The sequence below is a fragment of the Phragmites australis genome, chromosome 24 (assembly GCF_958298935.1).
Source record: "Phragmites australis chromosome 24, lpPhrAust1.1, whole genome shotgun sequence".
Taxonomy (NCBI): domain Eukaryota; kingdom Viridiplantae; phylum Streptophyta; class Magnoliopsida; order Poales; family Poaceae; genus Phragmites; species Phragmites australis.
This window is the reverse complement of record NC_084944.1, coordinates 381,196-394,853: the sequence shown is the minus strand read 5'-3', so window position 1 is coordinate 394,853 and position 13,658 is coordinate 381,196. Positions and strand designations below refer to the sequence as shown.

At 49.0% G+C, this 13,658-nt stretch overlaps 3 protein-coding genes across 4 annotated transcripts; 1 reads left to right on the top strand and 2 right to left on the bottom strand.

Moving 5' to 3' along the window:
- Nucleotides 1-2,118: 2,118 nt before the first annotated feature.
- On the bottom strand, nt 2,119-2,978 carry LOC133907970 (protein MKS1-like). The gene has a single exon (XM_062350112.1). It carries the CDS (start codon nt 2,926-2,928, stop codon nt 2,119-2,121), a length of 810 nt encoding a protein of 269 aa, XP_062206096.1. The 5' UTR covers nt 2,929-2,978.
- Nucleotides 2,979-3,455: 477 nt separating this feature from the next.
- LOC133907788 (uncharacterized) lies at nt 3,456-6,293 on the top strand. Its single transcript, XM_062349883.1, has 4 exons — nt 3,456-3,802; nt 4,028-4,149; nt 5,150-5,314; nt 5,851-6,293. The coding sequence occupies exons 1-4, from the start codon at nt 3,705-3,707 to the stop codon at nt 6,144-6,146; spliced, it is 681 nt and encodes a 226-aa protein (XP_062205867.1). The 5' UTR covers nt 3,456-3,704; the 3' UTR covers nt 6,147-6,293.
- A 1,215-nt stretch (nt 6,294-7,508) lies between these two features.
- LOC133908011 (homeobox-leucine zipper protein ROC3-like) lies at nt 7,509-13,383 on the bottom strand. Of its 2 annotated transcripts, XM_062350144.1 has the most exons (11): nt 13,169-13,383; nt 12,735-12,975; nt 12,321-12,607; nt 11,898-12,204; nt 11,228-11,770; nt 11,032-11,139; nt 10,703-10,921; nt 10,460-10,634; nt 9,860-10,128; nt 9,653-9,748; nt 7,509-8,656 (listed from the first exon to the last, which is right to left on the bottom strand). In XM_062350144.1, exons 2-11 carry the CDS (start codon nt 12,906-12,908, stop codon nt 8,216-8,218), a joined length of 2,619 nt encoding a protein of 872 aa, XP_062206128.1. In that variant the 5' UTR covers nt 12,909-12,975; nt 13,169-13,383; the 3' UTR covers nt 7,509-8,215. The 2 variants fall into 2 exon arrangements, with proteins under 2 accessions (XP_062206128.1, XP_062206127.1); XM_062350143.1 differs by having other exon boundaries at nt 12,735-13,383.
- Between the last annotated feature and the right edge of the window lie 275 nt (nt 13,384-13,658).

The following is a 13,658-nucleotide window of genomic DNA, read 5'->3' as shown; positions in this document are numbered from 1 at the left end:
CAGGGCAAGATTATATAGTTAGAATTTATAGACTTTTTTAAAATAAGTGTTTATTGCTTTAAATAAAAAAATAGTTAAGTTATGAGTTTAATTTTTAATCGTTTAGCACACCAGCTTTTTAAAAAAAAAAAAACTAATCTCAACCTACTTATTATCTTTTAATTCATTTCATAAGAACTCAACTTAAAAAAAATCATAAGTCAATAATAAATTTGACGTTTGTTTCAGCTTATCAGTAGAAGCAGAAGCTAAACATGACCTATATTGTAAAATTCCTCCCAAGTTGATTAGAGTTTTGTCTACACCACCATTAGTATGTAACAAAATTTCATATTAAATAAAAGATAAAAAAAAAATTTATTATGAATTATTTTACGACATAGGATCGAATAGTAATTAATTTTAGATATATTATAAAAACTAAATACTTTAGGATACATAATCAAATTTTCTTTCCGTGTTCGCTCCAGCCCCATGGATTTAGCTTTTCTTTTTCTTTAAAAAACTAAGAATAACAAACGGTACAAAAACATAAGGTAGTGTATGTATTGTCTACTTTTTGTTTTTGGTGTGATAGGGTTATGATTATAATGTAGGATAGCCCTGTCCGAATTTATCACTCCTAAAAGAAAAAAGCAACAGCTATATATACGAACGAGTAGGCTGCTAATGGGTCAGGTTGAAGCCGCTTTTTTGGGTTGGGTTGAGTTAGTATATCATGAATTTTTGAACAACTACGTCTGAGTTAGAGTATATCATGAATTTTGCAGCTATTTTTATCCTTACTCTAAGTCTCTAATAGATTTTTTTTACCTCTTTGTTTTTGTGGGATCTTATCGATAAGGTGCGATGGCTTAAGTTCTTCGGCACTCGACAACACCTGAGCTCTTAAGAAGAGACTCAAGATACTACCAAAGCATCAAGTTTAAATTCTTAAAACCTCTGAAATGTTGGAATAAAGTTGTAACAAAGTTCAGCTTAAAACTACAGTGTTGTAATACATTATTTTATTTGCAAATATATCTGTTTTTGTTATTGAGATTTCTAATCGGGATACTTTGATAATGGGGATATCTTGCTCTATTCCTTGCATTGCAAAGTAAGGGCAGCAAGCAGCAGCACGAAGCGGCAGGTAGCAGTAGGCAGCATGGCAGCACCGCAGCAGGCACCCATGGGTTGAACCTTTGGCTGGGTTGATTTGGGTAGAATTAAGCTGGTGAGACTTGTATTCTTTCAGGTTCGTGGAGTACCATGACCACATCAACAGACAACAGCTAGCCTTGTATTCTTTTAGGAGTTGGCACAGTCAGAGACTTCTTCAGAGTAGACATATTATTATTATTAATTGCAGGGTTTTCTTTGGGAATAATAACAAACAGGCTATATATGGAAGCGCGCGGGCAGATGAAGTACGTATCCCAGAAAATCTCGTGATTCATATGCCTTTTTTTTTCAATTATTACAAAGAGAGAGAGCATTTCTATGGTGGGCCTGGCCTGGTGATTCGATGAATCTCGACATGGCCCATTAACCTCGCTTCTCTAGCAGACCAAAGAACATGAACAACGGAGACCAAAAAAGCCTCTCAAAAGGAAGAAAGAAAAAACACAGATACCAAAGAACATGTATGTAGTGCACCCGAAAATCTCCATTTTAATTATTCACAGTCCAAAATTAATCACAATTATCAGTGAAGCAACAACTCAACACAGCTACAGGGGAATTGGGATTTTAAGAAAGAGAGAGCGAGAGAGAAGAAACAAAACAACAAGAAGGAATTCATGCATTGCAATGCAAGTGAAGTGCTCACTGATTTCTACTTGTACATTTCCTAGGAACATCAACCAGGAGATGGAGACCTCAGCTTGGTTCACATGGATGGCATGGCAGCATCCATCGATGTCAGTTGCATGCACCACCATAGTTCATCGTCCTCTCTCCGTTTCTCTCTGCATATCCATGGTCAGGAATCCAACCATGACGACAAAATTAAAGAACAACCTCCGAGGCATGGCTCATGCATCGCTGCATCATCATCGCCTAACTCATTTCATGCATGCATGGATCGATGATCTAGCTACGGACTGGATCCATCACTAGATCCATCCTCCAGCCTAATTAATAGTCTGGGAACGATCTCATCGCCTCCACCATCGACGGGGGGAACACGGCCCCGCCGTTGCCGGCGTCGTTGCTCATGTTCGCCGACACCATTGGGGCGAGCGCCGCGGCGTCGACAGGCGGGAACTGGCCGTAGAGCCCCCTGGGCGCGCAGAGCTGCAGCTCCGATGCGCCGGGCGCGAACAGGGGGATGTCCGGCGCCATGAAGTGCGCGTCCAGCGGCGGCATCAGCTGCGGGTCCCCGTAGGGAGGCGGCGGCCCGGCGTGGGCGTGGGCGTGGGCGTTGGCGCAGCTCTCGGACGAGGACGAGGACGACTCGTCCTGCGCGGCGGTGACGGCCGAGCCCCCGTTGCGCGCCAGCTGGGGCGCGCCGCGGGCGGGCCCGGGGCTGTCGAGGCCGGTGAGTTTCTGCACGATGGACATGAAGTCGCGCGGGTTGGTGCGGATCACCTTGGGCGAGTGCGTGTAGATGATCACCGGCTGCGGCTGCGGCTGCTTCTGTCGCGGAGCCGGTGCCGGCCGGTGGCTGTTGTTGGTGGCGGCGCCGTTGGACGACGACGACACGGACGAGTTGGTGGAGGAGGGCGAGGCCTTGTTTATGTTGTGGGAGTCCCTGTGGACCTTAAACGCGGCGTGTCGCGTCCCGCCCGCGCCGGCGCCGGCGCCGGGCTGCCGCGGCGATGTGGGGCTCATGGGCAGTTGGCCAGTGGGTGGGTGCAGGTGGCTGGCAATGGATGGAGACGATATGATAGATACCTGGACGTACGGGAGAGAGGGATCGATAAATAGCAGGGATGGAGAGTGCATGTCGGGATATTTGCTTGCTTGGGTGGTTAGCGGGCGAGAGGATGAAGGAAGGAAGGCCGCGCGGGGATCCATCGATGGTGGCGGTTACGCTACTACCACATGCACTAGCTTATTTTGCACCCCGACTCTCTTCTCTCGTGCATTGCATGCATGCACCCAGCCAATGACTGGTGGGTCCGGTGATATATATATGCTTCAAACTTAGATAGAGGCCCTTATTTAGGGAATAATACCATACTAATGCATTGCACAACAAGTGGTAGTAGCCTGCTTTAATTAGGTGGCGGGCCGGCTGAATAAGGCCGGTGTATGTGTGCATTGGCGGCCACATGCAGCTCGTCAATTCATTTCATCTGCTGAGCAGCAGCCAAGCCCAATTGACTTGTGGAGGATTAAATTTCTGGAGCCAATCGCGAGAGCCCACGCAGGCAGACACACTAGGGGCCACACGACGGAATGCCTCACAAAGAAATGGAGGAGTCCAACCACAACGGCTCCTCGTAACAAACTTTTCCCTCCCGCCCACCTTCTCTCCAATCCTGGATTGCTCATCCGCTTGCTTCGCCGATCGCCATCACCATCGCCTATAAAAGCAACCAATCCCCCGGTTTGCCCCTTTCGTGAACCTGTCATCCCCCGCTCCGCTCTCTCGGTTCCCAGTTCCCCACAGCCCCACCGCAAGAAACCACGCCATCGGAAGAGAAGAGAGGACACGAGCGAGCAGCAGACAGCGCTAGTGAGGCAGTCGGCAAGAGGACGTGGAGACGGAGGCGTCCATGGAGGGGTGGCCACGCTGGCGAGAGCACAGGAACAGAGGCAGCCGTTTCAGGGCGGAGATCGAGATGGACAGGGGGTCCTCCGCCATTCTTCCCAGGTAAACACCCCGGCCCAATCCTCATCTGCTTCTCTCCATCCTCTCTCCTGCCTGTTGCTCCAGTCCATGGATTCTTTCTTGCTGTCTTCTTCTGCATCCATGGGTTCTTGTTTCGTTGGTTTCTGAGCTCGTGTTTTCTTCGCTGGATTCGTGCTTCCATTCTTGTTTCTTCTTCTTTTCCCTTCTCTGAATTATTCGTCGTGTTTGATTCGCTGCACTGGGCAGGGGGTCGGGGTTCGGGTTCGCCGCCGCAGTGCGAGAGCCGCTGGTGAAGCTGCAGCGGCCCAAGTACGAGTTCGAGAGGTGGGATTGGGGCTACTTCGCCTGGCCTCACGACCGTCTCGACGGTAAGCAACCATGCTCACAAGCTCTCCTGGCTCATACTGATACGTCAATGAATTTGGACGGAATTCTTAACCAGGTTAATTGATCCTTCCGTATTGTTGGTTCCCAGATTGAGAAACTGAGGCTGTATCTCTCAGTTTTCGAAGGAACCAAGTAGAAATTGCCGTATTAGTTAACAGATTAGTCAGCAAAATCATGCTCGGCGATGCTGTGATATAGTTGTTTCTGACATAGTGAAAAAAGTGTAAGGAATTGTTCAGAACTGCACATAGGGTAGGTCAACGAATCTGGACAGGAAAGTGCCTTAAGTTCATGACTCGTTTCATTTGCTTTCAGAACCAAGCAGCAGATATACCAATGAATTATCGTAGTAACAGTGTATAAACTTCTACAGTTCAACAGTATGATTTGATTGATTCATCGCTACTCCTTACATCATAATTTCTGACAAAAATCCCTCGGCAAACACATTCTCTGACAAGAATATGAAAATGTGGCTGTTTATGCTGTAGGCCTGTAACATCAGAATTTCTGATAAGAAACTGAGTTTCTTGCGTCTGCTACTGCAAGCGTGCTCACTGGTTGTTTATGTGCACAAAATTGATGGGGTGCAACGTACTAGGAGGATGCATTTAAAGTTTCATGAAAACCATTCTAGTAGGATTTCACTGATCCATCAGAAGTTCTCCCTATGAATAATGCCATTGCAACCCAGTGTCTGACAATAAATTGAACTCATGGTCGATCGATTCAATGCTACTCCGTACTTTTAATAGTGCCATTTTAATACATGTAGTAATGCAATTTCGACACAATTTCTGACAAAATCATCAAGAAACACAGTGTCTAACAAGAAACTGAAAATGTAATTGTTCATGTGTTGGCTTCAGGGTGTTTTCGGCTATTTGTCAAAGTTTTCCATGGATTCATCGCTAAGTCATATTCTGAGCAATGCTACTGCAGTACAATGTCTGACAAGAAAGTGACTTTTGATTCATGAAGCCAATATTGAGATGAGGGACAGTGACCCGGAGGCGACACTTGAGGCGGACAGGAAGGCGAGCGAGAGCTTCCTGAACCGGAGCATGCTGCTGCTGGAGAGGTATGCGATGCACCAGCACGCGCAGGAGGAGTATGCTGCAGCCTGGCCTCGCAACCAGCTCGACGGTAAGCATGCTAAAGGTCCTAGTTGATATGCCAATAAATCTTGATCTCTATCAAGTTTCATAGTTACAATGTATAAACTTCCACAGCCCACACCATGATATGATCGATTCATCGTCAGTACTTAACTTCATTAATGCCGTTTAAACATACTTTATGTCTTTATGATAAGTCAACAGGGTGAAAAGTACAAGGAAGATGCATAATCTTGAAAAGTTTCATGGAAATTGGAAACCTTGGGACTAGGATCTGATCGATTCGCCACTAGTTCTTAATTTCAACAAAGCTACTCGAACATAATTTCGGACAAAATTCCCCAGGAAACGCAATGTCTGACAAAAACTGAAAATGTGGTTCATGCTGCAACAACATAGGGTTATATTAGTTATGTGCAGGGTGTTGTCGGAGATTTGGCGCTTTTGCAATGTTTGTTGGAGGCCATGGAAGTACCAATTTCATTGATTCATTGCTAATTCCTAATCTGAGTATTGTGTTGCAGTACAATGTCTGACAAGAAACTGAACTTCTGATTCATGCAGTCAATCTGGAGATGAGGGGCAGTGACGCAGAGGCAACACTTGAGGCAGATTGGAAGGCGGGGGAGAGCTTCCTGAGTGGGAACACGCTGCAGCTGGAGACGTGTGAGACGGATCAGCGCACGCAGGGGCGGCACAAAGAGCAGGAGAAAGAAGAAGCCGAGCTCCGGACATCCCTGCTCGTTGACGACAAGCCCGTAGCCGTAGGACGCAGATCGACACGGCGTCGCCGTGGGTGCGCAGAAGCTAACCGGATCATGCATCATGGCGGCGCAATGCAGGGTTCCTGGGCTTGTTAGCTACACACCATCTGGTTGCTCCCATGCCTTGGGCTGCATGCACTTCGAGTTTGATAGAATACATCAGTACATCTGGCCTGATATGGCTTTCAGTTTCAGCTCGTCGGCCGTTAGGATAGAACTACCACAGAGATGTTTTTCCGTATCCCCCCCCCCCCCCCCCGAGAGAGAGAGAGAGAGAGAGAGATGTTTTTCAGTTGAGACCTGTCAAAGAAACAATATTGAGCTCAGAACTAGGAGGGAGCATTTTTTTATGTATAGTAGACGGTATAAGCATTCCATTACATGGTTCAGAACTAGACATAATTGTTTTCAGTTCAAAACTGAGTGAAAACAATTTTCAGTTCACAGAAGGAGCGGTTTTGATGTACAGATATTGTGCACTAAAGGATTCCATTACATGGCTCTTCTGAACCTCAGTTCAGTCAGTTGGTCACTGACTCATTGTTTTGCGTTGTCTTCTTCATCTGTAGTTTCAATGGCAATACCATGGCCATGGCATGCATGGCCTGGCCTGATCCATCATGGTCCATGGTCACCTCACCTCACTGTCTCCTTCCCACTGACAGGCGCGTGACCTCCATTCATTCATCAGCATGTAGGGCACAGCCAGACAGGCTGGAAATTGGAGAGATCTTTGGGAGCGTTTGGTTTACAGTGTCAATAGCTTATCTGTAAATGACATTTGTTCGCTACAACTAATGTCCCAAGCAAGGTTTTCTGCCTTACAGCAAAACATAGCAAATGCAGTATGCTCCCTTATAATCTGTTGTCACTGTCGGAGCACAGAAGGCCAGCTGAACAGACAGAGAGATAGGGATTCCTGATCCAGCTAAAACACGCAACTACGTCACATGAATGGCAGCCAACCAACTGAACACAGAAATGCAAGCAATGCTGCTCGACAACACACAAGCAGAGCAGAGTAGTAGTTGATAGGAAGAAGAGCTGGCCCTGGGGTTGGTTATTTATGATGGGCATCTCCCCAACTACCGATCAGATCACCAGACACAGCATCTCCATGCATAGTACAGAGGAATAAATAACCACCACAAGCAACAGCAGCAGCAGCTGATGCTTGCATTGCCTTGCAGCTCAAAAATCGGCTGGCCCTCCATCCTCACTCTACAGTAGTAGCCTGTCAGAACATCTCAAGCCAAGGATGGAAGAAAGCAGCACCAAGGGATCCAATGCAATGCAATGCAGCAGAAAGGCAGGCAGGGTATTCAAGTCCCTCCCTGCACAGATTAGGTCGACACAAGAAACAAAATGGCACCACACACATTCACTCCACTTCAACAACCAGAGGCAGAGAGAAGTAAGCAAGCAAATCATTAAGCTTTCCAATCCAATCCAATGTAATGAACTGGGGAGCAACACAACATAACATAAAGATAAACAAGCAGGTTACAGAACGACAAAGGCAGTGCAGAGAGGACACAAGTCAATTCCCGAACCAAGACCCTTCTCTGCTGGGAATCACAACTGGTTCGCTCTTGACTCCACCTCTCACACTCTCTCCTACAGTTTCCATTTCCTCAAGTCTTCAAGGAAGCTACTAACACAGGTTGGTTATACAGAGTCTACTACCAACAAATCATACCCAAGTCGTCGTCATCTTCCAGCTTATTATTACAAAATCAAAGAAGCATACTGAAGCTAACCTTCACAGTCCTGATATCCGAGGAAGGGAACAGAGAGAAGCAAGAAGAACTGCGTGACCAAAATGCCCGGGGGGGGGGGGGGGGGGATGCTGTGTGATTTAGCCGGTGCAAGTGAGAGCTTGACAAAACCCTTTCTAGTTGTGAATAGCACTAGCTTCCCAAAATGATCAAAATGCCCCCACTGTTTGTTGGGGGTATTTTTGCCATTTTGAGAGGCACATGGCGGGAAAGAGGAGTTTTGAAAATTCTTCATGTGTTAGTTTTGGGTTCTCGTCAAATCCTCCCTTGTACCTGAGCTGTCAGAATACCTGAGATGCTAGCAAGTATCAAAAGTAACTAGACTTGCAAGGCATTTTGGTCTGCGTCAATCTGCTCCCCTCCGTTCCCACCCAGCCATTCTTGCAACTAGTCGGACCCTGCAGGCACCGCCTCAACCCGGCTCACTTCAGCACCTTTGAGTGCGGTTGTAATCTGGTGAATGGTATTGCAGACATGGCTGTTGATTGCAGTCACACTTGAGAGGTTGAGCTTGGCTGAAGGTACAGCACTGGCCAGCACCTGCATGCCGACGGTGAGGAGGCAACCACTGGCGGGCTCATCTGCGTTACCTGGGCTGCTTTCGCCGTTGCCAGAATTTGCGCTAGTTGCTGCAGGCAAAGGGTTGGTGGCTGGGAAGATGGCAAAGCCCAGGGGAAGGAGAGGGATGTAGGAAGGATCATCGCCGCTCATCGTCACTTGGATGGCATCGACATCCACAGTCGCAAACACCACAAGGCTTCCACCATCAGGGTGTGTGCTGCTCTCCTGCAGCAGAAGCTCCACATTCTGCGATGAGTTGCTTGCAGCCTGTGGTTTTCGGTTGCAAAAATGTCAGTTCTTCAAAATTCATGACAATACCTAATTAATGCAAAGATGCACAGTTCTTCAAGGTATTCTAAAAGAAATGAAAAGGGTGATTAAAGACAAGACACTGTTAGTTTTACTCACAAGAAAGATGAATAGAAACCATCCTCAACAGTTTACTCATGTTTTTTATGACCACCAGGTCAGGCAAGTCAGCATGTACTAAAGTGTAAAACGAAACTACGGGATCAATTCAGATTATAACGTTTCAAGGAAGCATATGATCTGCATGGATTGATACCATAATAGAAGGACTTCTTAGACATAATATTTCCTTTCGTTCCAGATTAAAAGTGAAGGTATTGACAGTAGCACATGAAACCGAATTTTTGGTAGCAAAGTAACAGTGATGCATGTGCTTAGCCTTAGCTAGCCTGCCTATCCAATCACATTTATTGTGGCATCTTGAGTACTGTACAGCTCAAGTAGAGGGTGTTAATTTCATGTCCTTGCCATTGGTAGCAAATAGTAAGTGCTTGTTGAACTATTAAAATGAACAACAGTTCTTCACGATAGCACAGTTACTGCAATAATTCAGTAGCAGTGAACAATCACGAAATTTGCTTCCTTTTTGACAATTTTGCTATTGAAAAAATAAAAGCTGTATACTTTTCTATTCACATGTTTCCTCAGAGGGAAATATTCATATATTAACAGTTACTAATGTATTATTTTCCAACTGCATACATAAGGCCTAGATGACGATTCCTAAATAATATCATGATCAGTAGCACTTAAGAGGTAGCTCGTCGTGACTATACCCTTCCAGTAAGTACCATGTACTGATAGGACCATAAAAAAGGCCAACTTAACAATTATGCTCCTGAAGCAGGAAATTGGCTACATAACATGTGTGTGCATAAACACTTCACTTTTTTCAAATACGAAAACAATTGAGTAACAAGTTCCGACATTCAGAAGTGGAAATGAGGTACTTACATTAATGCGAAGAAGAGAAATGCAATTCCTTGGGTGTGATCCATTTGCAATGTGTGCCACCTCATGAAGTGAGCCCCCGTTTGACAAAATCTCAAGCTGCAAAAGCAAAACATCCGTCAAGACACTACTAAATTTAGTTAAACAAGAAGTGTGCGCAAGTGAAACTAAGAATCCAAACAACAACCCGGCATGTAGATACAGACATACCTGACAGCGCTGTTGTTCGTCTGCAAGAAGCTCAAAGACCTGCTGATGGCTGAAAGGAAGCCAACTTGTGGAGGCGGCAGTCAGGATGACCCCGCTGGGCAGCCCTGGATCGGTGTTCTTCCGAGTAGTGACCCTGATCGTGTCCTCTGTAGACTCCGAGAGCGCCGTCCAAGATTGGCTCCCAGAAGCACTGATGTTGGCACAGAAAGTGGTGATCATCCGTCGCGACAGCTTCATCATATTTGTTCTCGCCTCTGGGGTGCGGATCACTGGGAATCACAAAGTAAGAAAAGTGAAAAGAAAAATGATGGTTAGACTCTGTCAGGATGGATGAATTACTGTTGTCATTCAGAATACATGCAGCACTTGATTGTTGCAATTAGCAAGACCGGTCAAAGGTCCCAAATGGCACATATACATACGCTGCGAGCAATTTCCTTCCAAAAAAAAGATGACGACGATAGAAAAATAGCATCTTGGAAGCAAGCACGCAGGATGAGCAAGTGACGTGGTGGAAAATGCAATTAGTACCAGCAATCTAGCAGCACGTTTGTACACAGCTGGTGAGAACTGGGAAGTGCAGAGCTATAGATAGTATACCTCCGAGGTCGGCTATGTTGCGGGCGAGCTCGCTGGCGAGGCGCTCGCACTGGCGCTGGAGGAGGGACACCCACCGCGTGGCCCCGAAGGCGCCGCCGCCGGCGACGTAGTCCTTGAACACCTGATGCAGCGGCTTTTCTTCCCCCACCATCTCCATGTGCTCCACCCACACCACCTGCATGCAAAGTACGCGTGTCATCCCATGCATGCCATGCACTCTTGTACAGGTGTCTTCATGCTTACCCTTGAATAGCCATTGGGCATGTCCCGGATCATGCAGCCGGAGGGGCGCCTCCGGCACTTGACCACCGGCGAGGTCTGCAGCGCATCCAGCTGGAACCCCTCCGCTGGGAAGTCGACGACGGACCAGGTGCCCTCGTCCACGTTGTGCACGCAGTACCGGAAGAACACCACCTCACGCGCCGGCACCAGAGGAGACGGGAACTGCACCTCCGCCTGCATCTGTTCATTCGTTCAACGCAATCAAATCAATTCAAGCTTGGTGCCTCACATTTTACGTACATTAACAAGGTATATGAGTTTTTAATCATCAGTTAACACATGAGAATTACCAAGAGGATAGATCCACTGCCCAGATGGCCAGAAGCAGCTCCATGGCTTATGACTTGAATGGTTCTTGCCTTGGACACGATCGAAGGGAACAGCTCCATCCACTTGTTCTGCCATAAACAAGATTAGATAGTTAATTTGAGGAATAATTAGGCAACATTTTGCACAATAAATGGATCAAATTAACTGAATACTCACTGCATCGAGGAAGGCATCGACCAGCGTGATGCTGTTCATGATGACCACCGCGCTGTCCCGCGACCCCTCGGTCCTGCTCGCGGCAGCCACGGACGCTCCGCCCTGCTTCCCGCCGTCGACCGGCCAGCTGAACATCCGGGCGTGCTCCTCGGCTGCCATGACCTCGGAGCTCGCGCCTCGGCGGCGCACCCAGAGCGGCTCGCCGGCGCGGCACATCTTGGCGAGGGTGTCGGCCGCCGTTGCGGCCAGGTCCAGAACCAGCTGCCTGTCCTGCTCCTGGACAGGCGCCATCGCGCCCATGTACGACGACGTGGCGTGGTGCTCGGTGATCTGGTGCGGCGGCGCGAGGGCGGGATGGATGAGGTCGCCGCAGCCCATGACTGGAGACTGGTCGGTGAAATGGCTCGAGTAGACGCTCATGTCGAGGTCTAGCGGCGGCATGAGCACCGGCGGCGGCGCCGATAAGCAGCCCAGTGCGGACGCCGACAGGCTCGGCTGGCGGCCTCCGCCGTATCGGGTGGCGATGCACGCCAGGCGGTCGAGCTGCATGCACAATGCACAGCGTTGGTTCGAATCGACATTTAGAAAAGTACTTGCTCGTCCAAGATTATGGCATTGCACGCCGTGCTTAGTGTTTAGGAGATCCGAGTAGGCGGGGAGGGGCACGGACCTCGTCCTTGAGCCTTGCGTTCTCGATGCGGAGCTGCTGCTCCTCGTAGGACATCTCGCCGAGGACGGCGGCGTGTCCGCAGTTGGGGCAGACGACGTTGCGGATGGCGGCCTGCAAGCGGTAGTTGTCGCCCTTGAGGCTCTCGTTCTCAGCGCGCAGGAGCACGTTGTCGGCCCGGTCCTGCTGCGCCTTCATCTGCGTGCGCCGGTTCTGGAACCAGAACTTGACCTGCCGGGGCTTGAGCCCCAGCTCCTGGCTCAGCTTCAGCCGCTGCTTGTCGTCCGGGTGCGGGCATTCCTTGAACAGCCTGCAAGGTCAGCCATGCAGCAATGCACGCATCAGATCAGATTAACCATTCCATTCGAGAACAAGAATGTGATAGAAATGCATCAGTGTTGCATGGTTAAGATGATTAATTCTTACGCCTCCATCTGCTGGATCTGGTGCGCCGTGTGGCGGTGGTACCGCTTCTTCTTGCCGTTGACAGCCAACTGGTTGTGCTGCTGCCCGCCGTCCGCCGGCTGGAGATCGAGGCCGCTGTGCTGCGGCTTCTGCTCCGGCCGGTCGTCGTCGACGTCGGCGAAGCTGAGCAGGCCGTCGAGGTGGCCGCTGCCGGAGCCGCCGCTGAGCCCCATGTCCATGTCCATGTCCAGCTCCAGCTCCTCGTCCTTGGCCACCTGGAGCGCGCCCATCACGCCGCCCTCTTCCTTCTTCACGCACACGATCGACACGAGTACATACCAGTTGTTCAGAGTCAAAGAAAGAAGACATTTTTCCTTTCTTGTAGACATACAGAAAAGAGCATGCAGCAAGGCAAGGGCACGGCGGAGTACTCACAGGTATTAGGGCGGCGGCGGCGCTGGTGGAGAAGTGGTGGAAGGGCATGGCGGCGGCGGAGGAGGACATGAAGCCGGCGAGTGCGCCAGGGTTGGGGATGAAGAGCGCGTCGGGGGAGGAGGAGGCCCCGGCCATGGCGGCCATCGAAGACAGGACCTGGCAGTCTCCAAACATTGTTTGTTTTCCTTCCTCGACCGGTGGATTAACCGATGAAGAAAGAAGTGACCAGAGCAGTGTGTCCCTAATAGAAAGCAAGAAATTAAAATCCAAGGCGAAGCATGGCAGGGAGAGTACAGGAGAAGAGGAAGAGGATTTAGCGAGGTGGGCAGGAAAGGGAAAGATTTGGAGGAGGGAGAAGAGGGGAACCGGAGGGAAATGGGTGCATTGTGAAATAAAGGAGGGGAGGGTGAATTGTAAATGGCATCAGTAAATACCCTGTCGGTTGTTCCGTGTAGGCGTAGCCCGCCCCTGCCTGCTTCCTCGATCTTCCTCAACTACTCAGCGCAACGCAACGCAAGGTTGAAGAAAAAGAAGAAGAAGAAGACGACTTCTTGGATAGGATAGTAACTCGATCTCTTCCCCTGTGCTCTCGTCTCGTCTTCCTCTCGCAGCTGCAGCAGAAGCAACGAGAGAGCAAGAGAGGAGACGGTGCTGTACTGATGTGCGCTCACTGTGACTTCCTCTTATTCCGCCATTCCTTCCGCGTGAGCGAGGCCCCACGTGGCAGCGACAGTAGTCGTACGTCTCCCACGTGGGCCCGCGTGTCAGTCACTCAATCACTGGCGCTTTTCTTTGTGTAGCAGCAGAGCGTATCGTGGGCGGGTGGTACAAATAAATGCGGTAATTAGGGAGCGGATTACAGCCGGGGTGAAGGGCAGGGGCAGTAAATGCGCGCCATAACTGCGCGCTCAGTAACGGATAGGG

Bases quoted from the DNA above. Each gene is read 5' to 3' on its own strand.
- LOC133907970 (XM_062350112.1), bottom strand. From the start codon at position 2,928: ATGCACTCTCCATCCCTGCTATTTATCGATCCCTCTCTCCCGTACGTC.
- LOC133908011 (XM_062350143.1), bottom strand. From the start codon at position 12,908: ATGTTTGGAGACTGCCAGGTCCTGTCTTCGATGGCCGCCATGGCCGGG. The intron at 9,749-9,859 runs GTATGTCTGTAT...TTGCTTTTGCAG, and splicing joins ACGAACAACAGCGCTGTCAG to CTTGAGATTTTGTCAAACGG. The intron at 8,657-9,652 runs GTAAGTACCTCA...CGAAAACCACAG, and splicing joins TTTCTCTTCTTCGCATTAAT to GCTGCAAGCAACTCATCGCA.
- LOC133907788 (XM_062349883.1), top strand. From the start codon at position 3,705: ATGGAGGGGTGGCCACGCTGGCGAGAGCACAGGAACAGAGGCAGCCGT. The intron at 3,803-4,027 runs GTAAACACCCCG...TGCACTGGGCAG, and splicing joins TCCTCCGCCATTCTTCCCAG to GGGGTCGGGGTTCGGGTTCG. The intron at 5,315-5,850 runs GTAAGCATGCTA...TGATTCATGCAG, and splicing joins GCCTCGCAACCAGCTCGACG to TCAATCTGGAGATGAGGGGC.